We start from the raw sequence: 25,611 nt of genomic DNA on the forward strand, positions 1-25,611 counted from the left end.
AAGAGAGCCCAGAGTCACCTGCTTGTTCTCATCTGGGGCCCTCAGTTCCAAGAACAGGGAGCTACCGTTTATAAGCAGCTGCCACATGCTGCATGCTGTGTGGGGTGAGTCAGCAGGACATCTCAGACTACCTCATCTGACACTTGCAACGACCCTGGAGAATGGCATTAGTCTCATCCACATTGAACAGAGGAAGAATTCACATAGTAACAAAGACTCCCAGTAACTCTCAGCAGGCCTCAGAGCCACTGGCTGCAGGAGTCACACTTCAGGCCCAGGTCTGTTTCTCTCCAAGGCTGGCTGGAGTTCAAGGCGTCATCCATGACCATGAAACTGAGTGGTGAATCTGTGAAGCCTGCGTCTTTGGCTTTGAGCACAATGCTGTATCCAACTGAGCTAACCAAGCATGGCCAGAAAGCAATTGTCATGATATCAGAAACCCATTATGACCCACAAAGCCTCTGAAAGATCCTTCAAGAATCCGTCTGTGAGTTAAAAGCGATGCTGAGCATTATGCTCCCCTGGAAACAGTTGCCTGGGGCTCAGAGACAGGAGAACCATCCAGAGACACAGAGCCAGCCTTACACCAACCCTACCAACCACCTTCTGCCTCCCAGACAATTACATCCTCTGAGCCGAGGGGAAGCCAGCCTTGTGAGGAGAACAGTATGACATGACACCAGAAAGGATAATGCAAATAATCTCAGAGTTGCACAAATTGCTCCTTTGTAGATCCCTGAATGGTGAACAAGGCATTCCTACAATGAAGCAATTTGTATTCAAGCCATTTTCCACAGCGGCATTCTAGAGAAGCCTCAATCTCCACCCTCCACTCGTGGCTCCTGGAGGCCCTGCTGGATTTATGTTGACCTTGTCTATGGTTGTCTGTGGTTTTCTGAAGCAGGCAGTAGGTTAAGTCTATTACCGGATTCCAGAGTAAAGGACTGCCAACTTGAGCTCATTAAATTGTGAGCATGTGTGGTGGGCAAATATTGCCCTGTCACTTTCCTGATTAAACCCTCAGTGGCTTCTCAGTGCCCAAGGCAAGTATCTCCCTGACACTGTGCCTCCCAAGGCCCTTGACCGTGGGCCCCAGCTGTATCTTCTCACTGCTATCCCCTGGCCCTGGCCTTTGTTCTTCTCTGCTCCTCTTTTTCTTTCTTTCTTTCTTTCTTTCTTTCTTTCTTTCTTTCTTTCTTTCTTTCTTTCTTTCTTTCTTCTTTCTTTCTTTCTTTCTTCTTTCTTTCTCTTTCTTTCTTTCTTTCTTTCTTTCTTTCTTTCTTTCTTCTTTTTTTTTTTTTAAGATTTTATTATCTATTCATGAGAATGGCAGAGACAGGCAGAGGAAGAAGCAGGCTCCCTGCAGGAAGCCTGATGGGGGACTCTATGCTAGGACTCCAAGATCATGACCTGAGCCAAAGGCAGATGCTCAACCACTGAGCCACCCAGGTGCCCCTCTTTCAAATGTGTCACACTGTGGCCACCTTTGGGCTGGGCCTTGGCACAGATGCTTTCCCATCTCTCCCTCCTTTGCCTCACCCCTCTGCTTCTGCTTTTGTGAATTCCTATTAAAGTTGTATCTTCAGAGAGACTCTCTTTTTTAAAGATTTATTTATTTCAGTGCAATGGGGGGAGGGGCAGAAAGAAAGAGAGAGAAAGAAAGAGGGAGAGAGAGAGAGAAAGTAGATTCCCCATTGAGCAACATGGGGCTTGATCCCATGACCCTGAGATCATGACCTGAGCCGAAATCAATAGTTGGAGGTCTTAACCGACTGAACCCCCCAGGCATCCCCCGAGAAGCTCTCTTGATTTCCTAGTGCTCTTACTTCCTCAGCCTCTGCCTTTCCTCTTTCCTCATATTTATCATTTTTATTTAGGCTCTGCTCCTCCCTTAGCCTGTAAATTCCAAGAGGGCACACGCACTAGTTTTGTTCACTCCTGTGTTCCCAGTGACTACCGTAGAGTCTGCTCCATGGGAGGGACTCAAGAAATATCTACAGAAGGGAGGAAGTTAGGTAAGACTACTCACTTTGCTCTTCTGGTTCTAACTGGGACTGGAACTACAGGCCTGGTGCTGCAGGTGAAGTAGCATCCCATGCTTGATCTGAAAGCCGTGCCCTGTCTCCAGACAACAGGTGGTGAGGGCATGCCCTCCTGCTCCCAAATAGATCCTCCATGTTTTGTGATGACATGCTAATCCTAGACCATGCTGCAGGGTGTGCAACAGAGTATTTCTGCATCTCTAGGCTTTGCTCTTGTCTTCCTGCACAGATGCTCTCTTGGGAGGCTCAATCCTTGCTCTGGGCACAGAAAGGGATTGCTATTGTTCTGTTCTTCTAACGCCCTCTGACTCACAATACCACAGTGGCATGTGCCTCAGACACATTAATGTCAATTTGTGACAATGGGGAGGTGGCTGGTTATTTCCTATTAAGTGGAGCCAGATAACTCTCATGTAAGCATTTATGTGGTTATTGCAGTCCAGATGAGGTTCCCAGCCAGGTCCCCACCTCATCCCTCTTGCCAGGCCCAGAACGTGTTTCCAAGCCACTAACCCTGGCCATCAAACAGAATAGATGCTCTGAGCACACAAACTCAATACATTATTTATTAAAACCAAATACCACTAGAGGGAAAGTCTTCTGGGAAAAGCAGCATGTGTTGGATTCCAGAGTAAAGCGAACATTTTGGTTTGCTACTGCTCTTCTCCACGGGATGCAAACCAGGCCCTGGATGTAGACTCTAGGCTCAGTCTCGATGTCCCTAGGAAGTCCTTACATTTTGAAATGCAGGTGGACAAAGCCAGAAGGGGAGGCCCTGCCCAGAGTGCCCTAGGTGGGGCTATGGCATCTCGTTAATTGAGGATCTTTTAGTTCTAATGGAGGTACACACATTTGTTGGTGTCAGTCACTTCCTGATGCAGGTTTGAGAGATCTCCACAAACCACTTGTGAGGCCTTTAAAGAGCTAATGAACAGGAGCAACCAAGCAGGCCACTTTAGCCCAGGGCTTTTGGCAGAAACTCTATGTGTGTGTCACCTGCAGTGACAGGCCTGCCGTCCTGGGGCCTTGCTGGCTGCTGACCGTGGCTCTGACAGCAGATCCTGCACCCACCAGGACCCTCAGAAGCCCACAGGCTCAGGCACTGGCATCCAGGTATGTTTCTCGATAATGGAGTTGGAATGCAGGACAGAAATATCATTAAAATAGCAAATATAACCAGAATTGCGATTGTGCCTTACTGGTTCCAGAGATGCTTTATGTTTATCTCATTTCATCCAGGTCATCTCTTTTTGAGCCTTGTGGATGTGGAGGGACCTGCCCAAAGGCACAGTTAATAAGTGGCGTCACCGGGGTTTGCCTCAGTCTGTGGCTCCAATCCTCACAGCCTGTGGCAGAGCTGTCCAGTGACTGATGCTGCCTTTTCAAAAGGGGGACTGCAGGGCCTGGGTCAAGTGACCCAGCAGCCCAGGAGTTCCTTCTGCTCAGTTTGCCGAAGCTGAGGTGTGAGATAGAGTCCAGTATTTGGGAAAGACCCTTTTCACTTCTGCTGTGATAAATGACCTCCTTCTGGACTGTCATTCTCTGATTATGACAGACTGGGCCCTTCTACGGAATTCATAGATAGCAGGGCAATTCAGGCATATTTTCTTCCTGTTTCATAGGCTTAATGAGGGAGAGATGTTAAGGAGGCCAATACCTCACCACTCACCCTGACACAGCTTGTGTTCCGAGCTGCACTCAAGCTCTGGATATGGTGGGATGGGGTAGAGCAGGCTGGTTAGAAACATGGCTGAGGGACTTCATTTCTCAGTTTGGGGGCAGGAGTGAGCCCAGCCTGCCCAGAGACTGACAACCGAGAGTGAGGCCATGAGGGTAGGGTGATGCCTGCTGGCTCTGCTATATGCCATTGGCCAGCTCAGGGCCTGGAACTCATTAAGTATCCAATAAGTGCTGTTGGCCAAACTTCTGATCCTTGAACATGTTATGTCTGAGCCTTAGCTGAATATGAGCTCATTGCTTCTAAGGCATTGGGCTCAAGGCAGCCTAGGAAGCTCTAGACATGGAACCAGGAAATTCATTGTGGTTACACAGGTGTGAGGAGATCACCCAACCTCAAGCAGGCTTATCCTCGCAGTCCCAAGACCACAGGCCAGGGGTTGGGCACAGCATGTGGCAGCCCAAGGTTCTAAGATAAGTGCCACATGGGTGGGGTTGCACTCAGAAGCCAGGTATGCAGAGTGGTGCTATTCAAGATTCCAGGCAGGGACCCAGAAAAATCTGTCTTCAGGAAGAGGGCTCCAGGGTAGGGGACCTCTGCGCAGTGGCAGGGGTGGGGTAGGGTATGAAAACAAGACAGAGTTCCCCTAGTATGTGAGACCCAAAGGTTAAAGAAAGGAGATCACCCCATGGTCACAGCTGGCCATTAAGCCAAGGACAAACTCTTAGCCAGGTGACTGATCGATCCAAGGCATGAGAATGGGCCAAGATGTCTTTCTTAATTTCACTTTGTTACAGAGGTCTGGATTCAGGCTGGGCCTCAACATAAGGTGTCAACTATGGTACCAAGAGGAGATGAAGGCTATAGAGACAGGGGAGCAGAGACGGTCTGGCACAAGGAAGATAGCTCCACGGGGTGGCTTTTACAAGAGTAAGGAAAATGTCAGGATGCCTCCAGGGCCACAGATAGAAGAGACAGGAGCCTGGTAGTCCTAGAAAGGCTCCTGGACACATTCCATGAAGTCAAGCTGGCCAGCTGTCACCCTGTCTCCTCCCACCTGCACCCCGATGCTGTTCAAGGAGGTAGAGAGAAGCCGGTTCCTGTCCTTGGAGCTTACGTTCTAGTGGGGAAGAGAGACCATACATGCAATGGTCCTCAGAGTGACTCAGGTAGAAGAGTCCAAATAAGATCACCAGAGGCCCTGTGGCTGGCTGTGGATCTGGGAAGAAGTACTAGGAATGGAATGGAGTAGTTCCCCCAAAGAGGAAGAAGGGAAGAAGAGAGACAGGAGTGCCACTCATAGGTTTTTTACAGCCTTTTTAAAAAGAAAAAAAAAAAAAAAACAGAGTCAGAGACAGAAAGGCTTTCACAAGTGAAGTCATCTTTACAGCATCTCTACTGTCATGCCAAGACCTCATCTCACACACCGACTTCTATTCAGAACATGCTCCAGGCAGATATTGCTTATTTTCTACCAAATCAGAGGGAAATTATAGTTCCCACTGGAGCATTTCAGTGGGCAGGGGGAAGGGACTGCTGTGCCTCTCTAGGCTCCAGCTCTGCAGCCCAGGAGCAGCGCCAGGAATGGCGTGGCAGAAGCTGGAGACCCGGGGCTGGGGTAAGCTGCAGGGGTGACCTTCTTCTTCTGGTGGCTTGAAAGACCCATGGCCTCTGCTCAGCTCAGTTGTCCCCTGGGCCCCAGGGATGTCTGGGAGGCCTGCAGGCCCCAAATGCCTAGAGCAACTGGTGGAGTGGGGGTCACATCCTGGTTGGCTACCAATGTATGATTTTACCCCATTGACCATGGGTGGGATCCTCCATGAGCTTGGCTGGGCTCCCTGCCCAAGGAAAGGCAGAATGTAGAGGTTCCCCAAATGCTACCGCAGTGAAAACCCACTCATGAGTTTCCCTCAAATGCCCTCTGGGGGAACCTCCACCCCTAAGTCCTTCTCCAGCCCCCTTCCCTCTCCTAATACATCCACTGCTGTCTCCTCAAGTTTTCCTGTCCTTCTCGTCTAACACATGTGGATGAAAAGCATTACATGATGCTTGCTGTACGTATCTCCAGATAGGAGTGGCCTCCAGGCCTGGGTTCAGAGAGATCAGCATGGGGAGTGGAGGGGCCACTGGGCGGGACTGTGGTCATGGTCCAACTCTGTTACAACTCCACTCCTCCTTCCGGGGCCTCAGTGGGCCTCCCCTACAGAATGGGTGGGGTTGCCTCTGCCCTCACTCCCCGGACTCTGGGGAAGCCAACAAGTATGTTATGGAAGGATAAAGGCTATTGTTGCTGGAGTCACTGATCCTTCACAAGGGCACTGCCAGCCCCAGGACACCCCACCCACAGCCAAGCCAAGGGCTCTTCTGCCTCTGCCCCATCTGGGGCCTGCTCAGCTCTACCCGCTATCTCTAAATGGCCCTTCTTCCTTCCCAGCACCTGGGATATCAGGGGAGATGACACAGATGAGATTACCTATCTCAGAAGCTAAAGAATAACCCAAACCCAAACCAAATCAAGACATTTCACCATACCTGGCAAAGTACATTGTATTTCCCATCCTACGGAGATCTATCTGGTTACCATGCTTCGACTGAGGCTACAAGTTTTGCTGACAGGTCACCAATGGAAAGCATGATTGGCTCCAAATTGGAACACAAGACAGCCTTTGACTAGCTAGAAGGAAACAAACATGGGCTTTAAGGGTCCAGCACAGCTTTTCTCTGAGCCTCTGAGCCCTGTTGTTTAGTTTTTGCAATACACTACAGCACCAGACCAAGGGGCAGTGGGGACTGAAATTCACTTTGCCTGCCAAATGGAACAACCACAGAGCTGTGTGTGCCTTTAGGAGGCCCCCTTTAAGAGCTAAGCAAAGACCCCCCAACACACACACACATCTGCCCATGGAGCCTGTCCCCCTTTCTGAGTGATGATGGTCCCAGAGAGAATATTCTGGAGCCAGTGCAGGCAAGAGATAGCATAAAGATGCAGGTCAGTGAGAAATGTGGTTCTGGGCCAAGTGATGGGCACCCAGCCGAGACCCAAATGCTACTTGGCAGCAGCTCTTGGTGAAATTGCACAGGACTCACAGCAGGAGAGAAGGAAAGAGATAAGGTCCAAGATAACACTGACCTCAGAGTGTTAGGGCCAGGAGGACTCTGGGGTCACCTCAGTACATCAGTTTCAGAGGTGTTTGGTTTTCTTGATTCCTTTTCATTTCTTTATTTCATTTTTATTTACTTTTTAAAAGATTTTATTTAGTTATTCATGAGAGACACACAGAGAGGCAGAGACACAGGCAGAGAGAGAAGCAGGCTTCCTGAGGGGAGCCTGATGTGGGACTTGATCCCAGGACTCTGGGATCATGACCTGAGCTGAAGCTAGATGCTCAACCACTGAGCCACCCAGGCATCCCTCATTTTTATCTTTAGTAATAGAGTCCTTTTCCCGAAGAAAATTAAAACAGATAAGGGAAGAATTGGATTTCCTTGTTTTTTTTATTCTGGAGAGACAGAAACCCAGAGTTCTGCCCAACTTGACCCTGGCACTTCCCCCCAAGCCCTAGGGCTCCCCAGGACACGGTGTAGAAAACATTCACCTAATCCAGCTCCCTTTCCTCAGTGGTGATAAAGAAAGTGATGTGACTTGCCCAAGGTCCATGGGGCATGGAAGGCAGAGGTAAGCTTACACCTCCATGACCCAGGAGCCTGGCCCTGTTCCTTCCCATATGGCAAAAAGGCAGACCCTCAGGCTCCTTGCAATTGTATCTTCAAGGCAGCTAGGTCTGGGTCCCTGCCCACAGGTAAGGCCTGTCTTTCCCCTAGGTTATCATTCCCAGCCACTGAAATCCCTCATCTGGTTCTGCCCTCTCCACAATGGAGCCAGAATCTAGAATCTGAGAGGTGGCAGGGCTGAAGAAAATGAGAGCATTGGAGATTTACCAAACATGCTGGGAGAAAGAGCTGCAGGAGGAACCTGGAGAACTGTCCTAGGACCCAGTGTCTCCCTGGGCTTAGTAAGAAGGCTCCATTCAAGGTGGATGGGCTCCTGTTAGCACAGAGGGTGACAGGCCAGGCCAGCCACTGGTCAGGGGTGAGGGAGCAGGGACAAGACCATGTGGTGCTGCAAACTCTCAGCACCCTGGACAAGGACAATCCCTCCACTGGCCTTCCACTCCGACCCTGCCCCAGTCTCTTCCCAGGGAGGGACCCAAGACCTCCATTGCCTGCTTTCTCCAGGCCCTCCCAGCAGGATGCATATCCCAGAAAATCTCCTGTTCCTGAGCGTGGTCTCCCTCCAGGCTACATGTAGCCTTCTCTTCTAAAGCACTCTTGGTGCACATGGAACTTTTTCCAGAATAGACCACATACTGAGTCACAAATCAGGTTTTAGCTGATACCAAGAGATTGGGATTATGCCCTGCATATTTTCAGACCACAATGGTTTGAAACTAGAACTCAATCACAAGAAGAAATTTGGAAGAAACTCAAACATGTGGAGGTTAAAGAACAGCCTACTAAAAGATGAATGAGTCAACCAGGAAATTAGAGAAGAATTAAAGAGAAACTAATGGAAACTAGTGAAAATGAAGATACAACCATTCAAAATCTTGGGATACAGCAAAAGCAGTCCTAAGAGGGAAATACATCGCCATACAAGCAGCCCTCAAAAAATTGGAAAGAACTCAAATACACAAGCTAACCTCACACCTAAAGGAACTGGAGAAAGAACAGCAAATAAAACCTACACCAAGCAGAAGAAGAGAGATAATAAAGATCTGAGCAGAACTCAATGAAAAAGAGACCAGAAGAACTGTGGAACAGATCAACAAAACCAGGAGTTCGTTCTTTGAAAGAATTAATAAGATAGATAAACCATTAGCCAGCCTTATTAAAAAGAAAAAAGACTCAAATTAATAAAATCATGAATGAAAGAGGAAAGATCACAACCAATACCAAGGAAATACAAACGATTTTAAAAACATATTATGAGCAGCTATACGCCAATAAATTAGGCAATCTCGAAGAAATGGATGCATTTCTGGAAAACCACAAATTACCAAAGTTGGAACAGGAAGAAATAGAAAACCTGAACAGGCCAATAACCAGGGAGGAAATTGAAGCAGTCATCAAAAACCTCCCAAGACACAAAAGTCCAGGGCCAGATGGCTTCCCGGGAGAATTCTATCAAACATTTAAGGAAGAAATAATACCTATTCTACTAAAGCTGTTCCAAAGGATAGAAAACAATGGACTACTTCCAAACTCATTTTGTGAGGCCAGCAACACCTTAATTCCAAAACCAGACAAAGATCCCACCAAAAAGGAGAATTATAGACCAATATCCCTGATGAACACAGATGCAAAAATTCTCAACAAGATACTAGCCAATAGGATCCAACAGTACATTAAGATTATTCACCATGACCAAGTGGGATTTATCCCCAGGATGCAAGGTTGGTTCAACACTCGTAAAACAATCAATGTGATAGATCATATCAACAAGAGAAAAAACAAGAACCATGACATTTCACCAAAGAAGACATACTCATGGGAGATCCCTGGATGGCTCAGTGGTTTAGTGCTTACCTTCTGCCCAGGGCATGATCCTGGAGTCCTGGGATTGGGTCCGACGTCTGGCTCCCTGCATGGAGCCTACTTCTCCCTCTGCCTGTGTCTCTGCCTCTCTCTCTGTGTGTGTGTCTCTCATGAATAAATGTTTAAAAATCTTAAAAAAAAGAAGAAGAAGACATACACATGGCCAACTAGCACATGAGAAAATGCTCCGCATCACTTGCCATTAGGGAAATACAAATCAATACCATGATGAGATACCACCTCACCCCAGTGAGAATGGGGGAAATTAACAAGACAGAAAACAACAAATGTTGGAGAAGGGGCAACCCTCTTGCACTGTTGGTGGGAATGTGAACTGGTACAGTCACTCTGGAAAACTGTGTAGGGGTTCCTCAAAGAGTTAAAAATAGAGCTGCCCTATATGCACTGCTGGGGATTTACCCCAAAGATACAGATGGAAGGGGAGGTGGGTGGGGGGATGGGGTGACTGGGTGACGGGCACTGAGGAGGCCACCTACGGGATGAGCACTGGGTGTTATACTATATGTTGGCAAATCGAACTCCAATAAAAAAATACACACACACACACACAAAGCACCCTTGGTTAGCTCACATCTCCCCACCTTACCCGTAAGTCCCTTTTCCCACCCCAAGAGTTTGCAGGGAATGTGCCGTTGGACCAGTCCTGACTTCATGGCTGCTTCTACCATGAGCTGCCTTCTGGGAGCTGGGAGCAGCATCTGTTGCTCCTTTGATCTTCAATTCCAGTGTGGCCTCTGCTGTCCTCCGATGCCTCCCACCCCGGAGCACCAGCAACACAGCCAGGCCATCGCTTCGCTCTCATGTGCATTTATTGAGTGCCAACAGAGTGCGTGGTACTATGCTCAGGGTTCAGAGCCACAGTCTAGTCAAAAGGAGACCAGAGCTAGTACAGAGAACATTTCATAGTTGCTTAACATCTGTAGGGGTTGGGGAAGGGGGAGAACTAATCACAAAACAAATTCCTATTTGAAAGCAACAGAATCTCCTCTGAGAGTAATAGATATTCTACGCACACGCACACACGCACACGCACACACACACACACACACACACACACACACCCTGAATGAACACAGAAATATACCCATATGCAGGTATTGTGGATAAAGAAACTAATATATATGCTGTGCACGTACACACACGCACACACACGCACACACGCACACACACGCACACACCACCTCACAGATAGGTAATCTGGCTTATGCTATCAAAGACACTATGTCTCCAGGTTCTAGTGAAGCAATCTGTCCTAGATGCCTGCAGCATGCAAAACTTGGAAGTTCCGGAGGTTCACAGTTAAGGAGGACAATGGGTATACATGTGTACTTTTCCATCCTCGGGGTCCCAGCCACAGCACTGGAGGTTGCTCTTTGTCGGCGACAACAAAGCCTCTGTGAAGGGCTCCCAGAGCAGAGCTGAGGAGCTGGAGGCTCTCTGTCCAGTGGCAGGGCTCACGGGAGCCCTGGTGAGTTCACCAATCTTCAAGGCAGAATTTAAAACTCTGGTTTTCGAGTGTGTAGTCCTGCAAACGGTATTCCTTGTGACAGAGCCGCAGATCGAGGTAAGAGTTTCTCTTCTTGCTCGCTCTCTGCAGCTTCCCACATGTGCTAACGCATTTTGTAGTCATTAGATACAGATGTTTCACACAGCTGTCCCTTAAAATCCAAATCTACCGTGAAATCGAGGTCTCGCTGCAAAGAAGGAGCAAAGGGTCCCGGCATTAGTGCGGTAGCAACGCAGGCACCACCCACTCCTGCAGGCAGAGGGATGGGTAACTACTGTGTTTCTAAGGTTTTCTAGCCAAGGGGTTCCCACGAACAGCCCTCAGGAATCTATTCTGGTGTCTCATTATCCTCACAGGAAGTTCTTTGATTTCTAACCTAAACCCTTCCTGTTATAATATAGAAATGTTCCCTCTGATTTTATCCTGAGACAAAACAGAGTAGGGTGTTGAGTCTTCTGTGGCACAACCCTCAAAGCATTCTCTAGACTCTTTCAACACACATGTTTGCACCCGCGGTTAGTCAAAAAGAATCACACAATCCCCAACCCCCCAGGCCCCACTGAAGAAATGTGAACTGAATATCTTCCAGGCCACCAGAAGCTGCTATTTCCTGGTGGGGCTTGTTCTAAATGAGCTGAAACCCATGACAGCCGCCTCTGTGTTCAAAGCCCCTCGGATGAAGAATTGGAAGCTGTCCTCAAGGCTGAGAGTCCAGAGTGGGGTCTATGGAAAAATCTATCACCCTTGAGTTTTAAGGTGCCACAGCTAGAGGCCTTCAACAACACCCAGTCAGATCTAAACCTGGCTTTCTACTGCTCCTCCCCTGGGACCTTGTCTGGTTGTACACAAGGCACCGGAGCACCTGGGTGAGGGGGTCCTGGGAGCTCCCAGGAGTCAGTTCCATGGGTCCCTTTCTTTCTCTGACCCCAGCCCAGGCAGAGACTGGCTCAGTACTCACAACATTTTTGGCATTTGGCTTCATGGATATGGTCCCATAGATTTCCTCCCCTCTCCGGACAGTGAGGTAATCTTCCAAGTAGAAGACAGTCTGCTTCCAGTGGGTGTAGGGGGCATCGGGGGCTGAGGGGAGAACAGGGAGGTGGAAAGGAAGGGTCAGAGAAGATATCTCCAGAAGAACTGAGACTGAGACCCTGCCTGGAAGTTGCTGGGCTTCTTCTTGGACTCACTGAACCAACTCCCAGCACTCTTGCAGGGTCAACGCCTAGCCCCTGTAGTCTGCCTCCATGCCCTAGGAATCCTCACTCAGCCCCAGTGCTCCTCTTCCATCAAATTCCCATCTCCTCAAGGCTGCTGATTTTAGTAGGGAATCAGAAGATAAAGTTGCTCATAATACAAGTTCACCAAGGGGGTGGGATGAATACCCTCTCACCAACTAAACTCATTAACACAAATGAAACTCAAAATGCTACTGTTTTTTAAATTAGTTCAACAGAGTGAAGACGTTCAGACAGTTTAAAGGGGAGATTTGTAGAGTAGGGCCATCCTGTCTCCCTTTAAATGACATCATGTATGCAAATTCCATAGCTAAACCAGTGTCCCACTGATACCCACAGTCTACACATAGCTTTCCCAGCCACATCTCAGCCCTAGAACCAAACCTAGTACACTTGGCCCAAGCCTACTGTGGGGTCCTCCAAACTGGATCAAAAAGAAATGAGGGTGCCTGTGTGGCTCAGTCAGTTGAGTCTCTGGCTCTTGATTTCAGCTCAGGTCATGATCTCAGGGTCATGAGATGGAGCCTCACATCAGGCTCCATGCTCAGCGAGGAGTCTGCTTGAGATTCTCTCCTTCCTTCTCCGTCTGCCCCTTCCCCTGCCCCACTCATTCACATGTGCATGCTCTCTCTCTCTCTCTCTCTCTCTCTCTCTCTCAAATAAATAAATCTTTAAAAAAGGAAATAAGGGATAGCTCTCATCCAAGAACCCCACTACTGGTCCACAGCTCACTCTTTCTGTATGATCCAAAGCTGCATGGATGCTGGCACACCCCCTTCATATTTGACATTAAATTCCATCCAGACTCTCTCGGCACACTACATGTTCTACAGTCAAATGATGGGTCCTACTTGTGGGCCATCTTCCTCAGCACCAATTGTCTTTGGCATATTCTTCCCTCCCTGTTCAGCAGGCTTTCTCTTCCTCATCTTTCAGAGTCACTTTCTCTGGGAAGCTTTGCCTGAAGATCCACCCTGAGCTTATGCTACCATAGTGCCTATCACACTGTAGCATAAATGCCTTTGTCTTTTTCCAGCTGTTTGCTTTCTCCACGAGACTGAAATTTCCATGAGGACAGGCACCATGCCAAGCTTGTTTACTGTGATATCCTCAGTGTCTACCACCACACTTGCTAGATCTGTAAGTACTGAATAAATGAACAATGGCAAAAACCCAAATAGTAGACACTTTGTTATGCTTCAAGGTACCCAGAGATGTTCAATTACATTGGAGACTTTGAAAACTATAGCTAGTAGAAGAACCCATTATAGTAAGTTCCTCTTGGCCCTTTAGGATCTTACCTTCCTCCACCTGGATGCAGGACTCATTAATACTTATTTTCTCTTTGCTTAGGACCAGAGCTAAAAATGAGAAGACTTGGGAGAATATAGTAAGTGCCTTTCAAATACTTCAAAATCTGTCACATGTAAATACTTACATGTGGCCTTACATAAGGCATTAGAGGTAGAACAAAGAGTCACTGGGAATTACTAGAAGGTAGATTTTTAATTCATCAGGAAAAATTAGGGCTGTTCCACATTTGTCTGAGCTACTAGAAGTCCAGCCTCCAGGTGTTCCTATAACAGCCACTGACTGAGAATTCATCATGTGCTGAGTCAGACCAGGTCATCTCTAAGATCTTACAAACCCCAAGATCTATTTAAATGGTAGTGAAGAGTCTGTCCTCACCATTTGCAATGAACTAGCTTGATCAAATGTTAGTGGTTTGGTTAAGGACTTGCATAGCCTTCAATGTGTGCATTTGGGAAATCAATGCAAACTCAAGGTCATGGCCAGGAAAAAGCAGTCTGAGCATTTGAAAAAGCTCAAAGGAGGATCATGAATGTGCAGTCTATGCCTCTCAGATCCTAGATCCCTAAGCATATCCCGCCTTCATGGCCTCTAAGGCATACCGCTGTCTAGAAAGTCCATCTGTCCCAGCACCTTCCCTGCCAACTACACCTAAATAAATTGTCAAAAGATAGTCTCTGGTGTGTGCAGAGAATGGCAGTGTATGACTGACAGCACTCTTCCCTATACTTCCTCCTACGCCACTCAGACAGGTGTCTCTCCTGTTCTTAAAGATCTTCAGGCAAGGAGACTCAAGCAGCTTCCTTCTGTCACCTAACCAGATGCCTTAGGAGAGTCCCAGAGATTTCACTGGCTCAGGTTTGGCAGGCATCAAGCCTAGGTGTGCCTGATGGTGGTCCAAAAAACATGCCAGCCTTGGGTTTGAGGAAATTGACTTTTTTTCCTTTGCCATCAACATCAAAAGTTTGAGAACCTCCCCAAAAGGTTCATTTCTGTGATGGGTCCATTAGCTATGGACAAATTGTCTAAACCAATTTTACAATACTAATTCTCCATTGAGGTGTCCAGGAAAAACTGATTAAAATTCAGATGTCTTGACTCTACTCCAGGAGACTTGAATTCAGTCATTGTGGGGGATGTGAAAGGGGGCAGACTTGTCAAGACATAAAAATCCCACCCCCCCACCCAGGTCCTGTAGGCACACAGCATGGTTGAAATCACTGTGCAAACCCACTCGTTTGCATCTAATAACATCTCTGGGTGGGCAAGAGTGGAAAGGACATTTAATTAGGCAACAACAGGTCCAGTTTCCTGTTTCCACATTGCCATATGTTTTCCCTACAACCCTGGGGCTCATTTTCTACATCTGCAGAATGTGGGGTGTGATATTTACCTCCCCAGGTACTTTGAGGATTAGATGGGCTGACCAGGGGGAAAGAGCATACTAAGGGTGACCAAATCTGCTGTGCCCAGGACAGCTCCATTTTACTTGTCTTCCTGGTTTAACTATGAACAGCTCACATTTTCACTGTCAAAAGTGTCCTTAACTGAAAGATCAATTATATGGTCACTCTACCTATGACACATTAGGCCCATGTTAGGGTATTGCTAGGCCATTATAATAAGCCATTATAATATAACTCCCATATAATTGTCATGGGAAGTTATATATATATATATGTGTATATATATATATATACACATATATATATATATATATATGTGTATATATATATATATATATACACATATATATATATATATATATATATATAATTTTATTTATCCATAATCTATGGCTCTAACCTGCAAAGATGGGCTGCCTCATTGTAGTGATCTAGAATATGCTGGGGGAGCATCTAGAAAGGTGCTAGGCATAAGGGTGAGCACACAACACAGGGCTGTGGTTGACATCTAGAGTTCTCCTCAGTGAATGAGTCTTTCCCCCTCTCTGTCCTGCCCCAACCATAACGCTCAAGATCAGGTAACTGACTTTTGGCTTTCCCTATTACAAAAATATCTTTATACTCTTAATATCTTGACCCCCCCATGCCAGGGTCCCCTTTTCTCCCTCCCCTTCACAGTCTCTCTGGGCTCTATATTATGGACAGCTTTTGTTCTATATTTTGAAGTGAGTGGGACAAGTATTGCTCCCCTGCATGCATTCCTTCATTCAACAGACATCAAGTCAGGATGTCTATCATGTGCCACATATGGTCCTGAATTTGGGAAACAGCAACCAGTACAGCCTTGCCTCCCCCTCACATCCTGCAGCCTACGTGAGAAGACACTCAGGTAGCTGGGTTGTTCTCATGACCGAGGACAGGGATGCAGAGCTCAGAGGACAGTAGGAACAAATGGCAAAGACCTCTCACAAGATTTCCTGGTGCTTTCTGAAAGGGAAATCCACTTTCAGAAAATGGAATCCTGCTTCCTGTTTCACTTCTCAGTGGCCAAGTGGATGGTAGCTTTTTCTGAAATTTAGTCCTTTTCCTAGCTATAAATTTCCAATATTCCCCAAGGGGTCAGAAGCTTCTTGGAGAATGAAAGACTACATGCCAAGAAGTTTCTTTGGCCTGAGATAATTACTCACTGTCATCGGATGGCAAAGCAGGTAGGGGCTGCTAGGTATCTTGGTCCCACTGCATCATTTCACACATAATGAGCCCAAGGCCCGGAAAGTAACTTACTTAAGGCCCATCTCCTATGTCTGGCCACCCTACTGGCTGACTCCTAGAAAAACTACAACTCTAACCCAGGTCTGCTTCTACTCAAGCTACTGCTCCTCCACCCACTCTGACTGCCCCAAGGGACCCAGTTCCCACTTCCTGCCCCTACCCACTGAGGATGTGTCCAAGGACTGGGGAGGCTATGCCCACTGGCTGGCACAGCCTGGACCCCTGGGCTCCTGTGCCCATTTGCAGCAGCTTCTGCCTGGAGCTGCAGAGAGGAGACGTCAGAGCCATTAACAGGGATTGTTTTCAAGCTGCACACAACATGATGTGCTTTTGAGTGGGCCCCCCAGAGCCAGCTGTGGCTGGGCTGAGAAAGAAAGCTTGGCAGGCGGTCGATGGGAAGTGGGTACATACAGCAGACTACACTCTGCATGAAGTTCAAAAACAGCTGAGACCAAACAATACAGTGTTCTGACATACATATAGATGTGATAAAACTTTTTTTTAAATAGCAAGGGGATAAAGAACATGAAATTATTCAGCATAATGTTCATCTAGAGGCAACATAGGGGGGATGATGAGATGGGATGGAGCATCCATTTAGTTAGGTGGTGAGCTCACAAGGATTAATTATGTGACTGTGAATTAATTTACTTGTTAATTATAAATGGTACCATTATATTAATTAATAATGTACTTCCAGTTAATATTTATATTCTAAATAGTAGTAGTTTATTTCTTGATATTAACAAATGTATTTACATTCTAATAACAGTAATACATTTCTTTCTAGTTACTATTGCATGCTAGTTAATAATACTTTATTTACATTCTAGTTACTGACTTAGTGGTGAGTTCACAGATGTTCATTATATGAATAAATAGATAAACAAAAAGTGAGCTGTGCCTGACTCAATGATATCATGAACCAGGAATTAGGATTAATCTAATTCGATGCATCTGAGGGCCTTAAAAACCAAAAAGCAAATGCTCTTTTCTATGTAGTCAGAGTACAGAGGGTCTGAAAAGGCCACTACCAAACCCACACTACCTGGTAAAGATGTTTGTCACATGCTGGAAGCAAAACCTCCTGTGGATATTCCCCCAGGTGGCTGAGGAAGCGGTTAAACAAGTTATTTCCCCTGATCTCTATGGAGATGCTACAGCAAGAGGGACCTACGCCAGCCAGAAGGCATTGGCCTTGATGAGAAAAGAGGGCCTATGATAGCAAGGAGATGGAATTCCCTTCCCAGAAAGGCATCAATAGGGGCCAAATTCACAATCACCTTGTTCAGGCCGTTGTGCCAGGGCAGTGGTTCTTGGGCATTTGTGCATCACAGTCACCTAGAGGACTTGGTAAGACACAGGTTTCTGAGCCCCACCCCAGAGTTTCTGGTTCAGAAGGTCTGGGGTAAGTCTTGAGAATTTTCATTGCTAACAAGTTCCCAAGTGATGCTGATGCTGCCAGCCATGGACCACACTTTGAGAACCTCTGCACCAAAGCATGGGAAGTGGAAGACTGCAGGACCTTTGGGTGACTTTTCAGACCCCTATTTCTGGGGTTCTGGGCAAAGAGGAGGCAACAAAACACCATAGCTGCAAAGAGACAGACCGGCGAGCTCAGACCTTGATCTAGACCCATGGTCTTTGAGCCTATGAAATGCAGACCTTGTCATTTCTCTCATAGGGACTTGTGAGGAACCACAGTGTGGCTCTGACCACAGAGCAGGAAGAAATTGCACCAACAGGTTGGAGACTTTAATGCTGAGGGCAAATCCTCACCATCCCCGAGACAGCCCAGGACCACCTTCTTTGATTCTGAACTTGAGATTAACCAAGCCGTCTTCATGTGGAGGCATCAGGAATGTTGTTCCTGACACCACAGAGCCAGAGAGCCGTCTCTGGACAGGGGTCCAGGCTGTCTGCTTGACCTCAAGAAATGGAAATAAACTCAGGGAAGGGAGAGCTGAGAGTAATGGACTGAGAGCTATGGGCTTTATAGACACAGAACTTTTTCCAGAGTGCCCTCACTACACTTTCTCATCACCTACAGCAGGGCAGGCCCCAGAGGAGTCATTGTCCTGAAGATAGTAGAGGCAGGGCCAGTTGCTATGGCTTCATCCCTGGCTTCCAGTTACAGCCATGGTCCTCAGCCCTCCCACTTGCTGCCACTGCTGAGGCTGAGTCTTACCCACCCTTCAAGGTCCAAGTAAAACCTCTCTTCCCCCTTCTGACTATACCTGACTACCAGGGAGACAATCTCACCTGTTGCCCCTCTAAGGAGGGTAGTAGTTTGAAATGACACAGATTGGAGGTCTCTGTTTTTTCCCAAGACAGGGGGTACCAGCACTGGTCTGGATGATAGAGACCAGAATATTGTGGTATTGTTGATCAGGAGACACCAGTTCTGGGAAAAGCCCTTCTGGGAGGGGTTAGATAAGTCTCTTGCCCCTTCTGTACACAGGTAAAAGAGGATCATTGTCACTGAAATCCTGTGTAGTTGTTAAAAAAAATATGTTAGCTATGTCTATGAGTCTGTGGAAGGATCTCCAAGGTACATTCTTAAGTAAAGACAAGGTGGCAGAGGGCAGTGTGTTTAGTACAAGCTACCTGTGTTTTAAAAAAAAGGTGTAGTTTGGATATGGTACTGTACTTACATAAGATGCCACCAACGGGGGAACCACGTAAAGGGTTCGCAGAACTCTATGAATTATTTTTGCAACTTCATATGAGAAGTATTTCAAATAAAAAGCCAAGAAAAGGTGTATATAGTTATGCATGTGCTTGTGTACCATTGAAATAATTTGGAAGGATACAAAAGAAATTATTAACATGTGATGCCTCTGAGGCACAGGGCTGGGATGAATGGGAGCAGGACTTCTTCCTCGACTTTTTATACTACCTCCTCTTTTTTACACCATCTAACTGATTAAATGATGGAAGCCTGGGAGGGCAGGGAGCCCCATGAAGGACGCCTAACTTTGACCAGGAGTGAAGGAGGGCCTTGAGTCATAGCTGAGGGGAGAGATGAGGCCTGTGCTGGAGTTGGCCAGGTGAGGGGCAGGGATGAGGAGGTGCTCGGAGCTGGATGGTGGCCTCCACAATTCATGAGCTGAGGCCCTAAGGCCCTGTCCCTCAGAATATGACTATGTTTGGAGACAGGGCCTTTAAAGATGCCTTTAAAATAAGGCCACTGGGTGGACCCTAATCCAGTGTGGCTGGTGTCCTTTTAGAAAGAGGAGATTAGGACACACACAGAGACATCAGGAGTGCACACACACACACACACAGGAAAGGCCATGCGAGGACACAGAGAAGGAGGCCACCTGCAGGCCAAGAAGAGAGCCTCAGGAGAGACCAAACCTGCTGACATTTCGATCTTCCAGAACTGCGAGAGATAAATTTCTGTAGTTTAAACCACCAGCCTGTAGCGCTTTGTTATGGCAGCCCTAGCAGATGCATCCAGGGAGAAAGGAGATGACAAAAGCCTCTGACAAAAGATCTGCCTGTCCCTGTGGCACACCTGGATGAACAAGGGGTTGGCATGTACAGAGACCATGGCCTAGGGACTTAAGAAGCCTTGCTAAATTTGGGGACTGCAAGGTGCTCAGTGCAACTGGGCTGTGTGTGCAGTGACGGAACAGGAGAGGAAGGCCAAGCAAAGGAGGGGCAGTGAGAAATGAGGTGATGGAAGCAGACTGGGGCCGGGTCTTACCAGGCTAAGAAATTTGGGTTCTCTATTGCAGGCAGCGAGACACATCTGAAGCAGGGCTGAGATGTGGGGGAGCACAGGTGTTCTTGGGGAAAGTGTCAGGAACTTAATGAAGAATGGATTAGGGTGGAAACAGCAAAGAAAGGAACAAGACAGACAGACACAGTCCGTAGCATATTGAGAGACCTGGGCACGGCACTGAAGATAGGGAAATCTTACTCCACTCTGTATCCTTACCCCTCACACAGAATATGCTCAGTAAATATTAAATGAACAAATGTGCCTTTGAAATGGGGCCTTTCCCCCTGCCTCTCCCTACCCAACACACACTCTCAGCTTTGGTCATATACACTTTCAAACACACTTTCATCTACCTTTTCATACACACCACATACACTTTCAGCTTCCTTCTCCTTCAGCAGCCAGATGCATGGGGGAAGTGCTGGAGAAGGCTTGTGGGATGCCAAGCAAGAGCCCCTGGCTTAGCCCCAGGTCCTTCCTTCCCCCAGGTGGAGGCCAGCCCCAGTCACTTCTGCAAAGCCTCAGCATGGAGGGTGGGGAGGGTCTGAAGTGAGTGCCCACAAAAGGCTCACCTGTGGAAAACCCCATTTTCTTGTGGCACTTGGTAAATTCAATATTAAAATAGGTGACCAGGGCATGGATGTAGTCATTTCGTTGTATCTGCAGGCAGAAGGCAGATGTGAATGACAGCTCTTCCGTCTTCACTGTGTAAATGTCCACTTCCTGTGGCCCAGAGGAAAGAGAATGCCGACACTTAGCGCCTCCACCAGCTCTGAGTCCTGGTCAGTAGCACTTTCCTTCTCGTGGAAGACCACCAACAGTAGACTCTCTGGGAGTGTCCTTACTTTTGGGGTGGCTCCCCAGGCCCACCTACCACCCTCCCAGTGATCTCCTCCATCCTTTCTAGGGTATGCTCAGGCAATGGTGCAAATACATTTGAATCAGAATGTGAGGGGGACAGAACTTAGAAGGTCGGTTTTCTGGGGATGAGGGGTTATGGGGGAGAAGGAGGAGAGGGGAGAGGAAGATTGATGAGACAGAGCATTTCTGAGCCCAATCTGAGCAGCCTCAGAGCAGTCCACCTCAACATTGCTCCCTTCACTGGTTCTCAAAGTGCAGTCTGGGATGACGGGCATTAGCATCACCTGGGTGCACATATTTAGTGGGGTGGGGGTGGGGAGGGCATCTCAGACCTATGAATGAAAACAGCAATCTGTGCTTTATCAAGCCTCCCCCATAATTTGTGTGAACCATATTAGTCATTTCTCAAGTTTTTGATATTCAAGTTCCCAGCAACAGGAGACATAAGTATTATCTTGAGAATGAGGACCTGAGCCCACCCATAGTCACAGACTGAACTGAGGGAAGTTCTGCTGGCCATTTACACCAGGCCTGGATGGAAGAAAGAAAAAGTGAGAGAGAGGGAGGGAAGGAAGGAGAAGGAAGAAAGGGAGGAAAGAAAAAGGAGGAAGAGAGAGAAGGAAGAAAGGAAGGAGAGAAAAAGAAGAAAGAAAAAGAAAGAAAGAAAGAAGAAAGAAAGAAAGAAAGAAAGAAAGAAAGAAAGAAAGAAAGAAAGAAAGAAAAGAAAGAGAGAGACAAATAAGAAGTAGGAGTTTTTCAGTTCTGGTCGGGAACTGGAGAACACAAAGAACTAATAATTCTAACAATTTCAGTTGGGAAGTGGCTGAAAATCAATGTTGCGTGGGGAGTAAGTATAATGAAAGACAGTTTGGAGTGTGCTGTTCTTTTCTGTGTGAAGGATGCTGACCTGCTGTTTGCTGGCTCTGATGAGACAGGGCAAACCTTCCAAGAGCCTTAGAGGCATCCAGGCAGCTTTCAGTGAGGTCTAAGGAAGCTTCCCATTGTCAGGGTGAAGACTCTGTAAGAGCCAGATAGGTATCTGTGTGCCTGGACTGGTTCCAAGGGGCTCTCCTGAGGCCCAGATGATGGAGTATGTTGGGGATAATTAGAAGAGGGGTCTGAGAATAGGGAAACAAGAGCAGGGAAGACACAGAATGATGTAGCAGAAATGACCTTTATCTCTATATGTATCTAGAATAAATAAAGGAAAAGCAGAATCAAAATATCCAGGGCCTTGAAAGAGAAGTCCTGCCTCCACAGGGGTGGACAAAGGAAGGGGTGTGGTCAAAGAAGCAGGTCAGATCAGAGCCCTGTTGTGGTCTGTGGTGTGCAGCCATCACACCCTCTGGGGGAAGTTGAAGTTCTGACCTATTAGTTGGAAAGAGAGTGGGATTGCAGATTGAGGGGAACGGAGAGCCCCTCGGTGATGTCACCTCAAAGGCCATTTTTGCTGTGCTTCTGGAACCAAGGATGGGGAAGAAGAATCAATGGAATGGGAAGCCCTGGGTTGGGCATGCAGAATTTGATGGGATTAGAAAGCCATCAGTGTAGCATCCCTGGGAAGTGGCCATCTGGTGCTTGCTTGGACACCTTCATGGATGATGCATTCACTACCTGCCAGGAAGCTGATTCCATTTCCTGACATCTCCAATGGACAGGTCCCTCCCTCTTCGAAACGAGTAAGGAAGAGTACACACCAGTCTCTGAAACTTCCACCCATGGAATAAGCCAAACGCCCATTCCAGCTCACACGGGCCCCCTAAACCTTTTCTTCTCTAATGTAAACTCCATCTGGTTTTTCATTCACTTCTCGTAAGTCATGATTTCTGACTCCATCACCCTCCTTGTTTGGGACATACTTCTAGCAGTCTCCAATCTTGAAGAACACACTGCTGGCTCAGACAGTACTTGGTTGGCCAAGCTCCTTCCCTCCACGGCATTCTGTTCATGCTCTTTTTTCCTTTTGTCTTGGGAATTGAGTGTAGGGTCCTCCATTATATGTCATCCTATTAAGTTTGGGCCATGACTCCTTTTTAAACCTGGCACCTGTCAGCCTACATGACATTCATCATCCCACTGGCCACATGTTGCCCATGGTTCCTTCCAGTTCAACAGCTCAGAGCAAGATGTGGTTAACTGTGTCTTTGTTAATGGCATTAGCACAATCCACCAGGCTCACGGTGTCTATACACTCACTGACTACCACCTCCTTTTTAGCCAGGGCCAGGCTCCAGGCTCTTTTCAAGGTACGTGTTATCTTTTTCTCTCAGTCCCTCTGCCTCCAGCCTAGCCTGGTCTTTCCATTGTACTTTTGGCTCACCTCAGCAGGTTGGCCCCCACCATCAGACTGTTGCCCGTTATGGGTCTGTGTACCCTTGCTGTGAAACACAGCACCTGACAGCCCTCAGTCTTCCTTTATGGGCCTCCCTTCTCACATCCCCAGGGCTCTTCTCCAAACCAACCCATTAACCCCTCAGATCCATTCAGACTGTACTGTCCTCTGAATCCAAAATCTTCCATGACTCTGTATCACTTACTTAAAGATAGCAGTCCTCTCGGCCTGAGCACAGACAGTGAGCCCTGGGAAGGCGGCTCTGGGACACAGCTAGGCCTGGCTCCTTTCTCTGGTCACCCCCCTCATTTCTTCATGACTTTCAGGGCGCACACACACACACACACACACACACACACACACCACACCATCCCTGTGGATCAGGAACTCTACCTCCATAGGGTCCTTCTCTCAGATGTCCATCAACCACTGTCAGCTATCAACTCCCGTGCTACAGACATTTGCATCTTAATGGAGCATCTGAAGGAACAAAAGGGGCTTCAAGACAGAAGTAATGAAGCTATACATTAAAATGATGACAGTGATGGGGCACCTGGCTGGCTCAGGGGGTGGAACATGGGACTCGATCTCTGGTTGTGAGTTTGAGTCCCACATTGGGCGTGGAGCTCACTAAGATAAAAAATAAATAAATAAAATAACATAGTGACAATGGAAGCAGTTGGTCTTTTGGAATCGTGGCCAGGCCATCTTGCAAAAGTGGCCAGCTGTGGCTGAGCTTTGGAGACACAGGGGCCCTCTGGGTTCAGGTCCACCCCCCTGTCAGACCCAAAGCCTACAAAGCCAAACCCATTACTCTGGCTTCCTAGAGCCCAGAGTCCTGTGCTGGAAGGTTTCTGATTTCCTGCTGTAGCAGAATCTCTGACACTGCAGGGGGTCCCCCTGACTCAGCCTCAGGAAACCCCCATGAAGCAGAGAGCTCTGGAGGCATCAAGTGCTCAGAAGAGCCCCTGACCGCTGTTATTCCCCACCACTAAGTAACGTTAGGAATGCACATCTCAGAGCAGAAGTCTGGTCAAAACAAAGTCTTAATTATAATAAAGTGTCACACTCTGCAACATTAATAGCGATAAAAGTAGCAATTAAGTGTGTGAAGAAGGGCAAGTGTTTTCCCAACAGGCTTGGCAAAATGTTGCTTAGCACATTCCCAAGCAAGCTAATGGAGGAGCTCTCCCAGTTGCAGAGGCACACACAGACAGCCCTTACCCTCGTCAGGGAAGACATCAAGAAAGGTTGTGGGCACAAGGAGGGTACAGGACTACAGCACAGAGCTCTGGTCCTGACACATACTCATAAGCCCCGAGGAGTTTACGGGAGTGTGTATAATGCATGCCCTTCTGCATCCCCTTCCCTGAGCTTGGTTGCTTTGCTCCTAGCTGCACTCAGGTATAAAGACTCTTGCTGGGAATGGAAGGAAGAAGGCAGGAGGCCAGAGTGGCCTTGGTGGTAGGGGTATGGGGTGGGGAGGAGAAGCAGGCCAGTCCATCATGTGACCTACAGTAGACCTACAGAAGCACAGTGGCCACACTTACCCACCAAAGGTAGAAAGCCACCTGGGGTCAAAGCACATTGAAGGAGTTGTATCTTCAAGCTGACGTCATGACATGCAGGTTCCTAATCGTTACACATAGCTGCTACATGTCATTCGGGCAAATTCAGTTGCACCAGTTTGGGGGTGTACTTTCCTGCTTCTTGTTTGGGACAGGGAGAGGGAAAGACTTCAGGGACAGAGGGGCCCGTAGGAAAAAAAAACCCAAAAGGACTAGTTTGCTTGCAACCAATCCTGCCTGGATTTGGAATGGGCTGAGTTAAGATGTAGTGAGGACCCTGTCAAGCTCAGAGCTCAAGACTTATACTCCCAGCCACACCTCTTGGGCAGGATGGTATAAGAGGGAGGCAGCATCTGATGAGATTCATCTGTGTGAGGCTCTCCTAGTTTTTTTGGCTTCAGAGGTCCCTTCTAAATGCTGCAGTGACACTATGGATCAAGAGCTGTGGTTCTTAGGAAGACTGTGCCCAGGGACAAAGGACAATTGTGACCTGGGCAAAGCAGCGATTTACATCAGAACTTCAGAAACCTCTCCTCATCCCTGTGACCCTAGAATCTTCCCCTTTATCCATTGAAAATGTTGCAGGTCTCCAGCCCAATACTCTCTGAAAAGAAGTGACATGTACAGGACCAGAGCAGGCAAGTATGTTTTAGCAAGATGAGGGCTGGGTCAGCCAATGAATACTTACAGAATGAAACCAGATTTTTAAATTAAAAAGTTAGCTTTAACCATATGAAAGGATGTCTTCTTAGATTTAAAAAAAATCAATAGTTTATATGGTTCAACATAATGTATTGGCATATACAAATGCAAATTCTTAGGAAAGGGCTGGAAAGATCAATCCGATGTGTGAACAGCATTACCTCCAGGAAGAGCATGGGGTTGAAAGGGAGGGGAGGTCAAGGGAAGCTTTTGTTTTCACTCTATCAAATTTGATATGTTTGAATATTTAATAAGAATGCACTAAGCATTGGTGTACTGAGGATGCTGACCAGCTGTTCTTAATTTGCACTGAAGAAAGCCTTGTCAGAAAAACTGTTAAAACATGTACAA

At 47.4% G+C, this 25,611-nt stretch overlaps 1 protein-coding gene across 2 annotated transcripts in view; it reads right to left on the bottom strand.

Moving 5' to 3' along the window:
• Positions 1 to 10,127: 10,127 nt before the first annotated feature.
• Positions 10,128 to 25,611, bottom strand: part of PRMT8 (protein arginine methyltransferase 8) — a 92,175-nt gene continuing 76,691 nt past the window's right edge. For both annotated transcript variants that reach the window (XM_025995393.2, XM_025995394.2), the window contains exons 8-10: positions 20,370 to 20,520; positions 11,802 to 11,923; positions 10,128 to 11,030 (exon numbers count right to left, since the gene is read on the bottom strand). In XM_025995393.2, coding sequence (XP_025851178.1) covers positions 10,947 to 11,030; positions 11,802 to 11,923; positions 20,370 to 20,520 — 357 coding nt within the window. In that variant the 3' untranslated portion in view covers positions 10,128 to 10,946. The remainder of the gene's footprint in view (positions 11,031 to 11,801; positions 11,924 to 20,369; positions 20,521 to 25,611) is intronic.

This window comes from Vulpes vulpes, chromosome 8 (genome assembly GCF_048418805.1).
Source record: "Vulpes vulpes isolate BD-2025 chromosome 8, VulVul3, whole genome shotgun sequence".
Taxonomy (NCBI): Eukaryota; Metazoa; Chordata; class Mammalia; order Carnivora; family Canidae; genus Vulpes; species Vulpes vulpes.